The following is an 18178-nucleotide window of genomic DNA, read 5'->3' as shown; positions in this document are numbered from 1 at the left end:
CTGTACTCTGGAGCGGGATCGATTTGGAGGTGAAGGGTCTGTCATGGTCTGGGGCGGTGTGTCACAGCATCATCAGATTAAGCTTGTTGTCATTGCAGGCAATCTCAACGCTGTGCATTACAGGGAAGACATCCTCCTCCCTCATGACCTGTTGGATCAGAGGGTGAGGGCTAGGGCCATTCCCCCCCAGAAATGTCCAGGAACTTGCAGGTGCCTTGGTGGAAGAGTGGGGTAACATCTCACAGCAAGAACTGGCAAATCCAGTGAGGAGGAGATGCACTGCAGTACTTAATGCAGCTGGTGGCCACAGCAGATACTGACTGTTACTTTTTTCTGTTAGTCACATGTCTGTGGAACTTGTTCAGCTTATGTCTCAGTTGTTGCGTCTTGTTAAGTATTCACACATGTTAAGTTTGCTGAAAATAATCGCAGTTGACAGTGAGAGGACGTTTCTTTTTTTTTTGCTGAGTTTATTTCTGACCCACTGTCAGGAACAGCGGCTTGACATATAATAAATAGACATTTAGTCATTGCATCAAATGAAACAAAAAGAGATAAGACGTCATTTCAGACAAACAAAACAATGACTTTACATGAGGAGGGCGGTGTGTGCGCCGACGAGTGTCACAACAAACCCCTGCTAAACCAGAAGACCTGCACAGACCAGTAGAGGTAGATAAAAGACTAAACAGTGGCTTGAATGAGCAGTGACATGTTTGTGCCTGGCCAACAGATGCGTACTTGTGGCACTTTAAGTATTTCCCCGATGCCCATTGAGGAAATATCAATGAGAATACATTCCGACACTGTCAACATGTCGACTGAATGAGTGGATGTGTTGTTTCATTTACATAAGTCCACTGGGTTGAATGAATCAAAAACAGATTCTGAAGACCCTGGACCGGGTTTGGCAGAGCTGGAGACCTGTGGTCTTCAGAGATGGAGTTATTTAGTCAGAAACACAAATGTATACACTGTTGCCCTATTTACAATCAGAAAATAGACAAACATATAAATAATCTAAAAATTACAAATGGTTCATACTAGTAAGCACATACACGTTTTGAATAAATAAGGCGTGATACGTCATGTAAATAAATTAAGAGTAATTTCTATTTTTTTTTAAATAAAATGTTATGTTGTGTGCTCATGTGAATGAGAGTGTTTTTGTACGGATTTGTAGAAAGAAAGTCAGTATATTTGGTGGATGTTGACGTGTGTAGGTATGTGTTAAGTAGTGTTTAAGCTGAGTAGAAAATGACACAGTATAATGTCCATACGCGTCTGTCCATGCGTATGTGTGTGTGTGTGTGTGTGTGCATTCATGGGACTGTGCTTGCGTATGTGCAGGGGTATGTGAGTGTGTGTTGTTATGTGCCCGATTATATGCATACTGTAAATGTATGTCGGAGCGTCCATGCTTTAGTGAGTGAGCTCCTGCTGACACTCTGAGTCTCCTAGTAGGTCATTTGACCCCGGGATCTTCTTCCCATTCCAGGAGGATACACACCAACACCTGGCAGGGGGTCCCACCAGAGACGACTCACACTAAAACAGAAGAGGGGAAAAGAGAGAGAAAGATGTTAAACGACATGGATCAACTTAAGTACATTGCTATTTTTGATTGAACTCTCAACTAGGAACCAGAGTCTTCGTGATCCGACCACCTGGTCCTACTATCAACCACTAACGAGCAAATGCTCTTGCTAAACACACCAACGTCTTTCTATCGAGGCAGCTCCCGAAGAAGACGCGTGGGCTGCTTACCTGCTTAGCCTTGTGGAAGCCATGTTTGTCACAGTTGGGGAGGTAGAAGGTTGTGAACTTCTCTCCTAGTTCCTGCTGAGAGCTGGCTATCCTGTCGAGGGCTGCATGCAGCTCAATGTGGCAGGGCCCCTAGCGGTAGGACAGAGAGAGGGCAATGAACATCGAACACATATAATACGCACAGAAATATGGACACAGAATACATATGAAATAAGTAGTTATATCTGACTGAAACAGATTAAATCACCACGTGATTAAATTCAAAGCTAATTTAATCTCAAGAGAATAACACTTTCCTACTGAGGCTTGGTGGTTTTTGTTAAAATGGCAACAGCTTCCTCTGGTGGCTAGGAGCTAAATTGACCTGAACTGTAAATCAGGTTTTAGAGGCCCTTTGCTCCATTAAGCTAAAGGTAAAGAAGAAGAAAGTAAGTCAGGGCCGTATAAAGCATCTGATTTAGGATCAGTTCAGCCTTTTAGATCACATTCAATAATATTACATGGAGAGGGGGAGACCTGATCCTAGATCAAAACTCCTACTCTGAGAAGCTTGATACAATAGTCCCCAGTGGTATGTTCCACCATTACAGTCTGATGACCGAGCTACCTAACTCTAACACAAAGTCAGATTGAATACTGTGCGTACCTGTTCCACCAGGTTCTTGCGGATAACATTGACCTTGGCCTTGATGCTCTCCTGATTCCCCTCATCTCTTGGGTCAAAGGGGGTGTTAAGTCCCAGGAGGTAGGGCAGGGAGCTGAGGTCTGCCAACCATTCTACTACCTCTGTGCATCAGAGAGAGAAATGAGTGGGTGAGTATAGAATTTTTAGCATTAGTTGACATGATATGTTTTGTAGTATGTTGTCAAAATAAGTTGATTTTGTATGGAAAGAAGGAAGGAAGTTATCTTTACTCATTGTGTATTCATTCCTTGTGTCATTAACTTTCTATCATTTTTCTATTTTTCTCTCTGAATTGTTGGGAAGGGCCCGTAAGTAAGCCTTTCACTGTTAGTCTATACCTGTTGTTTATGAAGCATATGACAAATCTATATATTTTTTTATCAATTCATCAATGAATCAATTATTTCAAAACTAAAACACAAAAACAGAAAGCTGAGTCTACCTTGTCCCTTGTCCTCGATGCAGATAGCCTGTCCCCTAGTGAGAGAGTAGAGAGGTCTGGGGTCTCCAGATCTAGGGCTGCATTTGAACCCCTCAGCACAGTGGGCCGTGTACACCCCACAGGAGGCCCCCTTCGCCAGGGCACATGCTAAGCAGCAGCCACATCCCGGCTCCCTTAGAACCTGCTTACAGTCTGGGGAGATGGCCGGGCATTCATCCAGTTTCTCCTGGGTACAGGGGGCACAGCGGATAGGCTCTGGACCCACCATGGGGGAAGACAGGGCCAGAGAGGCCAGGAGGGACAATGACACCACTGCCAGCAGGGTCAACTTCTCATATAATCCAAGCATCTTGAATCTGAAATCTTCAGGTGTAGGAAGAATCTTCAAGTATAGTTATTGCTTAGTTTTCGAGTTCTTTTGACTAGCACAATATACTGTAGATAGGTAGTTCTAGGTCTCCTTCTATCCTTCTGCACTGAATTCTCCAAACAAAAGAGCTGCAGTATTTATACAGAACTCTGACCCTCAGGGAGGTTAATGTTTGAACCAGATATTAAATATTTTGGACGGACAGAGCAGCAGCAGCAGTTGTATTGGCTTGGAGGGTGGATGGATGGGTGGTTTGACCTCTGGTAGAGTGCGTAGATCTGAACTGAGGTTCACTGGAGCTGCCTGCCTGCCCTGTCGTCAATATTTACTCTGGGACGAGGAGTACAGTAATTGTACAAGGTGATGTTGGAAAACATTTGTGTGTGTGTGTGTCTGTGTTTTGACCCCTAAGACGGTTATTCATGGTCTTATCTTATGACCGGTATCATAATGAAGATGCAAGAATATATTTAAGAAGGGTATCTATTGAAATGTAATGACAAATACATACTGTGTGATGTGGTAGACAAACTAATGAGGGATTGATGATGATGTGCATTGAGATTCATTCATGATAGGGTCAGAGGTTATAGGTAAGTCGAGAACTGGCTATGACTTGATTCTATTTGACTTAAACATATTTGTTGGTCAGTCCACGTGGTTGAAATAGGGGTCATCTGTGGGTCACGATCATCCCCTCAATTGCATACCCAGGCGACCATAACATGTTTGTCTGGAGAAAGACTTTTGTAAATGGTCATTTCCTGTTGAAGTATTAGATCATCACACTTTATCTAAGGTAAACACTGAACACCTCGACACCCCTTCCCCATACCTCGATACACACATGCATACACACATGCACACACACTTTGTCTTTCTCTCTCTCTGTGCCTCTATGAGATACCCCATGCTTCTCGTCACGTGATGAAGCATGGTGACTTTGTGTAATTACTGAGCTATTGGTCAGTGTGTCACGTCACACCAACTGAAGCCACCATGTCATATGTAGATGTTGACAAACACAATAGGTTGGTTAGGAGTGTCACCTGCTCTCAGTGTCCTAATTCATGGTCATGACTCAACATTATTTATTGTGTAATGGTGACACAGCCTTTTTTTGTCTTGCAATGTTGCAATGTGCCCTTTTCAAGTCTACTCAACAACCAGCTCATATGTTGTAGCCTCCTCAATGCATACGATTCACCAGAAGTTGTGGGAAAGGATCATCCTAGGAGGATAAATTGAAAAAAGTATCATGGGCAGATTACCAAAATGTGTGTTTGATCACTATAATTGAATTATTCAATCTCTATAAACACAGGAGGGAAATGTACATTTGATATATTTTGTTTGTCCAGACCGCCATGACTACAGGCTTATTACTGGTACTTAGTGCAGTTGGCACCTTTCTCCGCCCTCTAGCACCTCTCCTCTTCTGTGGTGGTGGTAGCTCGTCCTTCCCTTTCCTCTTCTGTGGTGGTGGTAGCTCGTCCTTCCCTCTCCTCTTCGGTGGTGGTGGTAGCTCGTCCTTCCCTCTCCTCTTCTGTGGTGGTGGTAGCTCGTCCTTCCCTCTCCTCTTCGGTGGTGGTGGTAGCTCGTCCTTCCCACTCCTCTTCTGTGGTGGTGGTAGCTCGTCCTTCCCTCTCCTCTTCTGTGTTGGTGGTAGCTCGTCCTTCCCTCTCCTCTTCTGTGGTGGTGGTAGCTCGTCCTTCCCTCTCCTCTTCTGTGGTGGTGGTAGCTCGTCCTTCCCTCTCCTCTTCTGTGGTGGTGGTAGCTCGTCCTTCCCTCTCCTCTTCTGTGGTGGTGGTAGCTCGTCCTTCCCTCTCCTCTTCTGTGGTGGTGGTAGCTCGTCCTTCCCTCTCCTCTTCTGTGGTGGTAGCTCGTCCTTCCCTCTCCTCTTCTGTGGTGGTGGTAGCTCGCCCTTCCCACTCCTCTTCTGTGGTGGTGGTAGCTCATCCTTCCCTCTCCTCTTCTGTGGTGGTAGCTCGTCCTTCCCTCTCCTCTTCTGTGGCGGTGGTAGCTCGTCCTTCCCTCTCCTCTTCTGTGGTCGTGGTGGTGTAGTTGGTTGCTCTTCATCTGACGATGACCAGGAGTCTCCTCCTTATGCAATGTGTTTGTTTCCCTCTCCTGTTGATGGGTAGCTGAGGCTGGAATAAATTGAAATACTTGCACCGAACCGTTGACAAAAAATCTGAAGTGAGAAGAGGGCTGGGGACAGCAGCCTACTTTCCTCTACTTCCAGCTGAGCTCCATCCTCTTCCCCATTAGCCTCTCTGTTTCCCAGGGAGGATGAACCCTGGTCGGGTTTCCTCATCCCAGAGGTCCCCTGTTGTCTGGGTAGGAGTTGGATATGTTAGGCCTACAGAGAGATAGTTGATCTCCACCTGGGCAGCACTACTTTGGTCCAGAGAACTGGAGTCCCGACAAGGCCTCCGCACCTGAAGACACTTCCTCTTCATCCTCCTCCCCTTCTTCCTGGATGGGTTCCAGCAGCTGTATCATTAGTTTTTCATGAGCTGATTAGTTTTATGCAAATAGATCATGTGAACCTGATGAACTGAACAGGGCTATATATATATATATATATATATATATAATATATAGGATTCTTGTATTATTTGTGATGACTCTGAAGCTAGCAAAATCACTGATCATTTCAATAGCACACATTATAATGACTATGCAGCAGCAGCACCAATAGTAGAATTTGCATACTTCCTATTCAAAATCATGGTTTCTGGAGACATTTCTAGTTGGAGACATACCTTTTAACTTACATAATGCTGTCGAGTCTCTAAAACATCAATTAACTGATGATTTTTTATTTCTTTAAGAACAAATTCTTATTTTCAATGACGGCCTAGGAACAGTGGGTTAAATGCCTGTTCAGGGGCAGAACGACAGATTTGTACCTTGTCAGCTCAGGGATTTGAACTTGCAACATTCTGGTTACTAGTCCAACGCTCTAACCACTAGGCTACCCTGCCGCTCCAAGAAGGAACATTTGTGCAGTTGAACACCACATGTTTTTATCTTACATTCCCTTTCTTGCTTAATTGTAACCGTAGAGACATTGATTGATGGGGCACACTAAAACGCCATCATAACAACAGCAGCTGGTCAGTTTGGTTTGCCCTTATTTGTGTCACACAAGTCCGCCTTTGCATAAACCGCAGAAAACTGTGCCAGTCATGGTTATGGCAGTACAAACCGTGATACCAATCCTGGTTTGGTAGAGCCAGCATCTGCCCATATTAGAGACAGATGAGATTACACAAACATTCTCATTCATAAAATGTTCTAAGTTTGACTAATTTGTCTCAATGTTCAATTTTCTAGGACCAGCAAATATTACAATCTGATTGTTTTACTGAACATTAAATCATCTGTTTTGGTTCAAATGTAAAATGTTTGGTCATTTATCAGACGATCTTATCCAGAGCAATTAGGGTTAAATGTCTTGCTCAAGGGCACATCAACAGATTTTGTTCCTAGTCGGGTTGGGGTTTCGAACCAACAAGCTTTCGGTTAATGGCCCAATGTTCCTAACCGCTAGGCTACCTGCCGCAAATATTCAACATCCACTCTGTCAATGCTACCCAGTTACTTACAGTATGTAGCCAGTGTTTTTACCTTGGGAATCCTACAGGCACAGAACCATATAAGCAGAGCTGACACACAACTGGATTTACTAATGAGGTCGATAGTATTATCAACTACGGTTAGAGTGACCACCGAAAGGCTAGTCATCCTCCAATATAATAGGTTATAACAGAACACCACAACAGACTGTGTAAACCAGGGAGTACTGTTGAGCAGGCCAGGCCAGTTCTTTATTGACTTAACTGTTATACTGATTGAGCCCCGGGAAAACCACAAAATACTGGGAAAACATTGGAAAGCATTGGCCGCCGCTCAACATTTTGGGATATTTCTAGGTTTATCTGTGGAAAGTAACACAGACAGACTAGGCAAATTTGCCAGTGTCAGTGACTTTGGGCAGCTGAAGCTTTGCAGGGAAGTTGTTATTGTAAGAACCTTGTTGGTTCAAAGGTTAACAAATGGAGCTGGAAAACCCCATTGAACACACACACTGAGTATACAAAACATAAAAACATCTTCTATTTCCATGACATAGACTGACCAGGTGAATCGGGGTGAAAGCTATGGTCCCATATTGATGTCCCTTGTTAAATTCACTTGAATCAGTGTAGCTGGAGGGGAGGAGACGGGTTTAAGAAGCCTGTTTAAGCCTTCAGACAATTGAGACTTGGAGTGTGTCAGTGGTTGAATGGGCAAGACAAAAGGTTGAAGTGCCTTTGAACGGGGTATGGTAGCACGTGAGACGCACAGGTTTGTGTCAAGAACTGCAACGCTGTTGTGTTTTTCACACACAGTGTCCCGTGTGTATCAAGAATGGTCCACCACCCAAAAGGACATCCAGCCAACTTGACACAACTGTGGGAAGCATTGGACTCAACAGGTGCCAGCATCCCTGTGGAGACCTTTTTCCGAGAGAAAAATAACATGCTTAACGAGGACTAACCTCATCAAGGACATGACTTGGCATCCCAGGACACCAGCATTCCAGAATCTTGACCTAATTCCTAATTTAATTCCCACACACACACCCCCCCCCCCCCCCACACACACACACACACACAATCAAGAAACTTAAGCTCATGCATTTTGTACATCAACAATGTGTTTATTACAAAATAAACTGTAAACGGAGATAACTGTACAAGATACGTTGTTTATAGCTGTTTATAGCTGTAGTAATCTATTTACAAAAGTACCATTGTCTGTGTATCAAACTGATGAGCTAAAAAGGCATGTTTCAATCACGGTAAGCTTTCTTAGAAGTAAGGCAAAATACTTGAAACTGGAACTGCAGATCGAGTGAAAGTCGTCACCTACTGTATCTATCTAATGGCCAGGCTTAATCTATGGTATGGGAGCTGGAAACTGTGATTCTACAGCTCCTACATAGGTTGCTAAGTCTATACTTATTTGCAGAATACGGATTTTTGTGTGTGTGTGTGTGTGATGTGCACAGGGGTGCATGTCTGTGTGTGTGTGGGTTTGTGTAAGTGCATGTGTGAAGGTGTGAGCATGTGTATGTCGCTGGATGTGTGTGTGTAAGACATACAGAACGTGTGTAAACGTACCGTTGACACTAACACGGCCGCACCGGGTTTGGCATTCACTAGAGTTCTACAGCGCACGTCAGTCGGACTCGGGGATAAGGGCATCCTTATCGCTCTGTGGGTCAAAGCCAATGTACTTTACCCAATACCTCTCGTACCGACCTCACTTTCAAAGCCTTGGCCGCAGCCTGCTGCTTGTGTAGCCAACACAGGACACACACTCCCACACGTAATCCTTATCAGAGCAGAGCAATGGACGAATAACAAGGCTTGATCAATACACGAGCTCAACAAGGTCACAGAAGCAAACAAAGTGTGTGTATTTCTCCCGGTTGCCTACATTAGAAATAATACTATTTCACCCTCCTCATCCGATACATGTTTGTTTGGATCCATGAGACATAAAAAAAGGTAATGTGCAGTAAACCATATATCCTGCCTATTGAGTGTTTCTGGGAAAAAAATTGCCTGAATGACTTTTTCCCTCGTTGCTCTAGAAATCCAGAGACCTAGATGGCATTTGTGCTCCTGCCGTGAAGGACGATGTACTAAACCACAGGATCTTAAAGAAGCTCATTGCTTTGGTTTGCGCTCGACGGGGAACCGGACCAGTCAATCTATCCCAGCAGGATGAGCAGCACTAACAGTTCATGAACTGCCGAAAACCTTTCAAAAGCCTTTTGAGATTTTGAAAACTCTTTAAATGTATAAAAACCTATTTGTGCTAATTTGTTTAAGATTTAAGAACACCCACATGCATACACACATATAAATATTTGTGTAGAAATACACACTTGCATGCATACCATACGTACAGTACACAGATTGTATTTACACTGAAGGATGGAATGTATCCTTGGCATAATCAGAGAAGAAGACATAGAAAAGCATTAATAACATGATCAGTCCTCTATGTGGATAATACTGGGTTGTGTGTGCATGACCCCTTGTTGGGACTGTGCACACACAGAGGGACGACACACTGTCACCTGACTGCCACCCTTAAGTCATCAGGAGCATGGTGTTCCAATCCTGGAAGCTGGAATTCTTCAGTTGATTGTATGTGGTTCCAAACGGTGGCAAGTCACAACTACTGTCACAAAAACGTACACAAACCCAATCAAGTCCGCAGGTTGATTGCAATTGGGATTTTATACTTGGTGTGATTGTCCAGATATCCAATCTGACCATCCTCAGAACCAGGTAGCTCCTGGAGGAGCATCCCTCCATTGATCCATTGTGCAGTGGACTGTCCCTGTATCCCATTTACCCACAGGAGACCTTGGTTCATTCTGTAGTGGGACCCTCAGTGGATCTAGTCCTGATGGATGTTATAGCCCAGGACCCTGGAGCTCAAGTTTACAATAGTGCAGCGCTTCTTCTCTCCACCTACCTACACAGCCACTCCTCCCACATCTACCTCTGTCTCCTCTTCTTCCTCCTCCTCTCCCAGAGTAGGCACGCAGTGCGAGGGCAAGCATTGCGTGGGGTGGACGTTGACACCGGGGCTAGAGCTGCTGTTACCCATGCCACCGAGGCTAACCATGCTAGCACGGACGGTGAAGCTGGCGACAGAGTTGACGCTGCCCAGTTTGGTGGGAATGCTGGCCTTGCCGCAGGAGTGGGCGCGGCGGTTCAGGCTGGCAGAGCGCACCACGGAGGACGTGGGGGCACAGCCGGTGCTGTGGACCTTGCCCTCCAGGAAGTATGTGAGCATCTCACCCTTACCCTTCACGCTGACCTTGCCCCGGCACACCAGGTCATAGTTATCCCCCAGGATCCGGTACACATCCTCTGTTACCTTTGGGAGGGAGGGAAATAGAGAGAGAGAGAGGTTATGCCACTGTCATACAATGACATTTACTCTAGGCCAATCAACAGGCCTCAATCATAACACATAATTTAGTACAGTACAGTACACATGGCACATGCACAGATAGGGCTCAACCAGTACACAGGCACATGCACAGATAGGGCTCAACCAGTACACAGGCACATGCACAGATAGGGCTCAACCAGTACACAGGCACATGCACAGATAGGGCTCAACCAGTACACAGGCACATGCACAGTTAGGGCTCAACCAGTACAGGTATATGCATAGATAGGGCTCAACCAGTACACAGGCACATGCACAGATAGGGCTCAACCAGTACACAGGCACATGCACAGTTAGGGCTCAACCAGTACAGGTATATGCATAGATAGGGCTCAACTAGTACACAGGTACATGCACAGATAGGGCTCAACCAGTGTGGCCACTTGCACTCCTATGATAAAGTGCCCTCGCAGCTCTGTGGTTTTAAAAAAAGTAGTCTTTACATTTTTGTTTTCATTTTGAATGTAACAAAATGCACATCAAACTATCTGATTTTATAAGCTCATAAATCTCAGAAAATACCCTCTCCCCTGCCTTCCCGCTCAAAGAGCGCACACCTCTGACTTGCATGCGTGGCCATTGGCCACATGCGGCCACTGGGCGGGAAGACAGTATTACGCCAACTGGTAGGAGGCTACTGGTAGGTAGGAGGCTACTGGTAGGTAGGAGGCTACTGGTAGGTAGGAGGCTACTTTTGAGTTGGATCTGTCATTCGTGTCTCTCACTGTTATGGATAAAGAATGGGGCAATCTGACTGCTTGTTGCTAAGAGGCAGATGTCAGCAGCAGAACATACTCAAATCAAGTAAAAATAAGTTTATTCCAACAGCATATCTAATTAGCCTACACTAGAATTTTTTTACCTTTATTTAACTAGGCAAGTCAGTTAAGAACAAATTCTTATTTTCAATGATGGCCTACGAACATTGGGCTAACTGCCTTGTTCAGGGGCAGAAAGACAGATTTTTACCTTGTCTGCTCAGGGATTTGATCTTGCAACCTTTCAGTTACAAGTCCAACGCTCTAACCACTAGGCTACCTGCCGCCCCATTCTCATTCTCTCTGGTCAGCTGATAGCCACTCTTCTCCCCATGTCAATCATCTCATGTCCTCTCTTGACCTAGGAGTCACTGGCACTAGCTTGCCTACAATATGTGATGAGTGAGTGTGTTGTTGCAGGAAATATATAGGCCTATAAATGTTGACATTTTGCCTACAAAGGCAGCTGGTAGGTTTATGCACAGCCCTGACAGTACCTGTATCTTGCCAGGGACTCCGGTGCTGTCCATGCGGCTGGCCACGTTCACTGTGTTCCCCCAGATATCATACTGAGGCCTCCTGGCCCCGATCACCCCCGCCACCACTGGACCCACGTTGATACCCACTCTCAGGACAAAGTCGTTGTATGACTGGTAGTTGATTTCATCCAGCACATCGAACATCTCAATAGCATAGTCTGCCACTGTGCTCAAGTGATCATAGACAGATTTTTTGTCCTATAGAAGGGAGTAAGGAAGTAAACAAAGATTACTTTTAATTATCACATTCATTCACTGTCCTTGTTATATTCATACTTTTTACATTTTATTTAACAAACACACACAAGACCGCACCAGAAACACACAAACGCACACACTTGCCTTTGTTCCGATGGTGGGGACTAGACCCACAGCTGCCATATATGTGCTGCCAATGGTTTTGATCTTCTCTATGTCCTTGTAGCATTCTTTATCCATGAGCTGAGGAAAAATGAGATTTACACCTATACACAGGAGAAGGCAACAAATAATGTTAATATCCCAGATAACTGTAGCAGCCAACATCCTCACCTCGTCAAAATCAGCGATGATTTCATTGAGTAGTCTCAGACACTCCACTCCCATGTTGTTCCCATCCAGCTCAATGTAGAAGTCATTGAAGTTGGGGATGGAAGCAAACAGCACTCCGACTTGGGCATAGGACTGGTAATACAGATCCTATAGAAAAACACATAGCCAAGCGTAGTCACTAGGCCAAATAGATGTACTGTGTATTGAACAAAAATATAAACGTAGCATGTAAGGTGTTGGTCCCATGTTTCATGAGCTGAAAGAAAATATCCCAGAAACTTTCCATAGGCACAGAAAGCTTATTTCTCTCAAATGTTGTTCACAAATTTGTTTACATCCCTGTTAGTGAGTATTTATCCTTTGCCAAGATAATAAAAACTGATTCTGATTGGCTGGGCCTGGCTCCCAAGTGGGCTGCGCCCCTGACCAGTCATGTGAAATCCATAGATTAGGGCCTAACAAATGCATTTCAAACGACTGATTTCCTTATAAGAACTGTAACTGAGTAAAATAGTTGATGCATGTTGTATTTATTTTGTTCAGTATACAGTGCCTTCGGAAAGTATTCAGACCCCTTGATTTTTTCCACATTTTGTTACGTTACAGACTTGATTAAATAAATTGATTAAATAAAAATATTTCCTCAGCAATCTACTCACAATACCCCATAATGACATAGAGAAAACAGGTTCTTAGAAATGTTGCTAATGAAAAATTATACAAAACAGAAAGAGCCTATATACATAAGTATTCAGACCCTTCGCTATGAGACTCAAAATTGAACTCAGATGCATCCTGTTTCCATTGATCATCCTTGAGATGTTTCTACAACTTGATTGGAGTCCACATCTGGTAAATTCAAGTGATTGGACATTATTTGGAAAGGTACACACCTGTCTATATAAGGTCCCACAGCTGACAATGCATGTCAGAGCAAAAACCAAGCAATGAGGTCGAAGGAAATTTCCCTAGACCTCTAAGACAGGATTGTGTCGAAGTTTGGAACCACCAAGACTCTACCTAGAGCTGGCTGCCAGGCCAAATTGAGCAATCGGGGGAAAAGGGCCTTGGTCAGGGAGGTGACGAAGAACCTGATGGTCACTCTGACAGAGCTCTAGTGTTCCTCTGTGGAGATGAGAGAACCTTCCAGAAGGACAACCATCTCAGCAGCACTCTGCCAATCAGGCCTTTACAGTAGAGTGGCCAGATGGAAGCCACTCCTCAGTAAAAGGCACAGGACAGCCCGCTTGGAATTTGCGAAAAGGCACCTAAAGGCCTCACAGACCACGAGAAACAAGATTCTCTGGTCTGATGAATCCAAGATTGAACTAATTGGCCTGAATGCCAAGCCTCACGCGTGTTGTAAAGTACTTAAATAAAAATACATTACTATTTATATTTTTGACAACTTTTACTTTCACTTCACTACTTTCCAAAATAAAATTATATCGTTTTTACTCCATACATTTTTCCTGACACCCAAAAGTACTCATTACATTTTTAATGGCTAGCAGGACAGGAAAATGGCCCATTTCACACACTTATCAAGAGAGTGTCCCTGGGCATCCCTACTGCCTCTGATCTGGCAGACTCATTAAACACAAATGCTTTGTTTGAGTGTCTGAGTGTTGGAGAGTGCACATGGCTATCTGTAAATGCAAAAACAAAATGGTGCTGTCTGGTTTGCTTAATATTAGCACTTATAAATTATTTATACATTCACTTTTGATGCTTAAGTATATTTAAAACCAAATACTTTTAGACTTTTTCTAAAGGAATATTTTACCGGGTGACTTTCACTTGTCATTTCTATTAAGTTATCTTTACTTTTATGACCATTGTGTACTTTTTCCAGCTCTGGCGTCACGTTTGGAGAAAACCTGGCACCATCCCTACGGTGAAGCATGGTGGTGGCAACATCATGCTGTGGGGTCATTTTTCAGCAGCTGGGGACTGGGAGACTAGTTAGGATTGAGTTAAAGATGAACAGAGCAAAGTATAGACAGATCCTTAATGAAAACCTGCTCCAGAGCACTCAGGACCTCAGACTGGGGCGAAGGTTCACCTTCCATAGGACAACAACCCAAAGCACACAACCAAGACAACGCAGGGGTGACTTCGGGGCAAGTCTCTGAATGTCCTTGAGTGGCCCAGCCAGAGCCCGGACTTGAACCCGATTGAACATCTCTGGAGAGACCTGAAAATAGCTGTGCAGTGACGCTCCCTATCCAACCTGACAGAGCTTGAGAAGATCTGCAGAGAAGAATAGGAGTAAATCCTCATATACAGGTGTGCCAAGCTTGTAACATCATACCAAAGAAGACTGGAGGCTGTAATCGCTGCCAAAGGTGCTTCAACAATGTACTGAGTAAAGGGTGTAAAGACTTATGCGAATGTGACATTTTATTTTAAATAGCAAAACACCCCCCCCCCCCCCCCCAAAAAAAAAAAATGTGCTTTGTCATTATGAGGTATTGTGTGTAGATTGATGAGGGGAAAAAACAATTTAAACAATTTTAGAATAAGGCTGTAACGTAACAAAATGTGGAAAAAGTCAAGGGATCTGAATACTTTCTGAAGGCTCTGTATATGGCAAGGTACTATTGATCCTTTGAAGGAAAGGCAATATCCTTTATGAAACAACACATTTTGTGTCCGTCTGCCTGCCTGTGTCTGTCTATCTGTCCGTCCGACTACGTAGGACACACCATGTTTCTGGGGTTGGACAGGAGGAAGTGTTGAGCCACATGAGCAGGAAGCAGGTTGAAGAGAATCCTCCTGTTGTCCAGCTTGACCTTCTCCATGCCGTCCCTCTCCTCCTCCGCCTGACAACACACACAAACGCAAACACACACACATCAATTTGAATAAAATAATTATCCCCAAAGTACAACTCAAGGCTGCAGTTCAAAGCTCATACCACAAGGTGTCGGTATAAGCTCTAAATATACACCAGGGCTGAGGCACCATGTTAGTCTGACATTGTGGACAAGGAGCACTTGGTAGAATCAAGAGTTAAAGGTCCAAACCTAAAGCCAAACCATACTAGACACTATAACTGCCCTACCAGCCAAGTGGCTCTATTGTCCCAAACCATGTTAATATCAGTGACTTGTCCTGACCTATCCTTACCAACCATGCCAATATCACCCCCTTGTCCTATGTAGGGTTACAGAATTCTGTGAACTTTCAATAAATTCCCTGGTTTTCCAAAAATCCTGGATGGAAGATTCCTGATTTCCTGCTTATTCCCCGTTGATTCCGTGTTCCTCCAACCGGAATATGGAGAAAACATAATTGTTGCTAGGCAGGAAGTTAAGTGATGTGTGTGATAAAACTGTTCCTTCTCCCTTCATGCTACCTGACCTGACCTCAGCCCACATTCCTCACAAATCCACAGCAATCCACCCTTATCAGTGACTGCAACCATGTGATTGCCTTTTCCCTTACTTAGTAACTCTCCAGGCCCATATTTATTATCCGGCCTCCATTGACCCCACCACATACATTCCTCATAAATGTAACCATTATCCTCTACTATAGCAAGTATTTCAAACTATAACCCAACAACCACGCCAATAACAGCCCCTTGTCCTATTGTAAACAACAATGCCAATATCAGCCATCGCCATGCTAGCATCTGCCAGCAGCTTTAATAACAGCCAATAGCCTGGCACTTGGCAGCCAAAAGCCTCAAAATATGACTTGGCATGGTATGGTCACAACAGAAGGTTGGATGATGAGTAAAGCATGGTGTTCATCAGCTAGCTAGATCTACGCATAGGACAACAGCCCACACAGACACACAGACACACACACCTGTGTGGCCCAAAGGAAGTCCAGTCGTAGTTTGAGGTCCAGCTGTCTGGAGTGGAGGGCCAGAGCACTGGTGAACAGCAGCAGGGACAGGATGGGCTCATAGCCCTGGATCTGGAGATTAGACCCCCCGCTGTGGGACAAACCAACAGAGACATCAGCAACAATCTTCACAAAAGACTATACCTCATCATTCATTAAAAGGGAGAGTTGAGGTATAGGGAGAGACCCCCCCCCCCCCCTCCACAGATATATTTTTTTAGAATAGATTAGATTCAACCTTATTGTCATTGAACAATAGAGTACAAAGAAATGCAGTTAGCATCTGACCAGAAGTGCAAATAACTGAGTACAAAAAATGTACAAGTGAAACAATTAAGTAGGATGTTTAAATGTGCAATGAAGGCAAATGGCAAGTGCAAGGAGGCATGCAACTGAAATGCAGGGATAGCAGAAATGAGGTTACCGAGGTAGACATGTACAACTGAATAATGTCCTTAGTCAGACTTTGCAAAGCAATGTCAGAGTTCAGTAAAGACTGCAAGTAGAGTAGTGAAACAAGGTCCCTGAGAGGCCGTACTAAGTGGTGGGCGGGTGGATATGGCTAGTTCCGTGTCAGAGTTCAGCAGGGTTACAGTAGCTGGAAAGAAACTGTTCCTGAGCCTGCTAGTGCGGGAACCTAGAGACCTGTACCGCCTGCCTGATGGTAGGGGGGCAAACAGTTTGTGGCATGGATGTGAAGGGTCCCTGAGGATGCCGCACGCCCTACGCCGACACAGCTTGCACTGGAGGTCTACAATGGCAGGGAACTGGGCACCAGTGATGTGCTGGCCGGTTTTCACCACCCGTTGCAGGGCCTTCCGGTCGGCCACAGAGCATCCGCCAAACCACACTCTGGCACAGTTAGTCAGCGGTAAAAGTTCACCAGAATCTTGGGAGATAGGTAGGACTTCTTCAGCCTCCTCAAAAGTACAGGCGCTGCTGCGCCTTTTTGACCAGGGTTGAGGTGTTGAGGGTCCAGGAGAGGTCATCGGAGGTGTAGACACCCAGGAATTTGAAGCTGGGCACACGCTCCATCTCAGTGCCATCAATGAGAACTGGGGCGTGGCTGCAACTTTTAGACTTCCTGTAATCCACAATGAGCTCCTTGGTTTTCTTTGCATTGAGGACCAGGTTGTTGTCAGCGCACCATGCAGCCGGGTGCTTGACCTCCTCCCTGTAGGCTGACTCGTCATTGTCAGTGATCAGGCCTACCACCGTGGTGTCGTCTGCGAACTTGATGATGGTGTTGGAACCGTGTACAGGAACGCAGTCGTAGGTGAAGAGGGAGTACAGGAGGGGGCTCAGCACACAGCTCTGTGGCACACCGGTGTTCAGGTTCAGGGTTGAGAAGGTGAAGTTGTCTAACCTGACAGACTGGGGTCTGTTGGTTAGGAAGTCCAAAGTCCAGTTACAGAGATCCCTAGGCCATGGAGTTTGGTGACCAGCCTAGAGGGAATGACCGTATTGAATACTGAGCTAAAGTCTTCGCACATAGGTGTTGGTTTTGTCCAGGTGGGTCAGGGCAGAGTGTAAAGCTGTGGAGATGGCATCCTCTGTAGACCTGTTCAGTGCATACAGTGAATTTGTAAAATAGTCAGACACCTCTACTTTTTCTACATTTTGTAACGTTACAGACTTATTCTGAAATGGATTAAATCGTTTTTCCCCCTCATCAATCTGCACACAATACCTAATAATGACAAAGCAAAAACGAGTCCAAAAAGTCCAATCTTGGTTTACATCAGACCAGAGAATCTTGTTTCTAATGGTCAGAGTCCTTTAGGTGCCTTTTGGCAAACTCCAAATGCGTTGTCATGTGCCTTTTACTGAGGAGTGGCTTCCGTCTGGCCACTAACATAAAGGCCGGATTGGTGGAGTTGGAGATGGTTGTCCTTCTGGAAGGTTCTCCCATATCCACAGAGGAACTCTGAAGCTCTGCTCGAGAAATAATCGGGTTCTTGGTCAGCTCCCTGACCAAGGCCCTTCTCCCCCAATTGCTCAATTTGGCCGGGCTGCCAGCTCTAGGAAGAGTCTTGGTGGTTCCAAATTTCTTCTATTTAGAATGATGGCGGCCACTTTGTTCTTGGGGGATCTTCAATGCTGCAGACATTTTTTGATACCCTTCCCGAGACCGGTGCCTTGACACAATCCTGTCTTGGAGCTCTATGGACAATTCCTTCGACCTCAGGGCTTTGT

The 18178-nt window shown here is 44.9% G+C and overlaps 2 protein-coding genes across 2 annotated transcripts in view; both read right to left on the bottom strand.

Annotated features, from left to right (window-relative positions):
* Positions 1-449: 449 nt before the first annotated feature.
* Positions 450-3514, bottom strand: LOC110508631 (insulin-like growth factor-binding protein 1). Its single transcript, XM_021589286.3, has 4 exons — positions 2895-3514; positions 2414-2553; positions 1768-1896; positions 450-1548 (listed from the first exon to the last, which is right to left on the bottom strand). The coding sequence occupies exons 1-4, from the start codon at positions 3241-3243 to the stop codon at positions 1423-1425; spliced, it is 744 nt and encodes a 247-aa protein (XP_021444961.1). The 5' UTR covers positions 3244-3514; the 3' UTR covers positions 450-1422.
* Positions 3515-7954: 4440 nt separating this feature from the next.
* LOC110508629 (adenylate cyclase type 1) overlaps positions 7955-18178 on the bottom strand; it is a 60398-nt gene continuing 50174 nt past the window's right edge. The window contains exons 14-19 of the mRNA XM_021589285.3: positions 15944-16073; positions 14833-14949; positions 12125-12271; positions 11936-12034; positions 11552-11791; positions 7955-10218 (exon numbers count right to left, since the gene is read on the bottom strand). Of these exons, the coding sequence (XP_021444960.3) occupies positions 9811-10218; positions 11552-11791; positions 11936-12034; positions 12125-12271; positions 14833-14949; positions 15944-16073 (1141 nt within the window). The 3' untranslated portion in view covers positions 7955-9810. The remainder of the gene's footprint in view (positions 10219-11551; positions 11792-11935; positions 12035-12124; positions 12272-14832; positions 14950-15943; positions 16074-18178) is intronic.

Source organism: Oncorhynchus mykiss, chromosome 28 (genome assembly GCF_057628025.1).
Source record: "Oncorhynchus mykiss isolate SJ-2025 chromosome 28, ASM5762802v1, whole genome shotgun sequence".
In the NCBI taxonomy this organism is placed as follows: domain Eukaryota; kingdom Metazoa; phylum Chordata; class Actinopteri; order Salmoniformes; family Salmonidae; genus Oncorhynchus; species Oncorhynchus mykiss.
The sequence above is the reverse complement of the archived record's forward strand: the minus strand, read 5'-3'. Positions and strand labels throughout refer to the sequence as shown.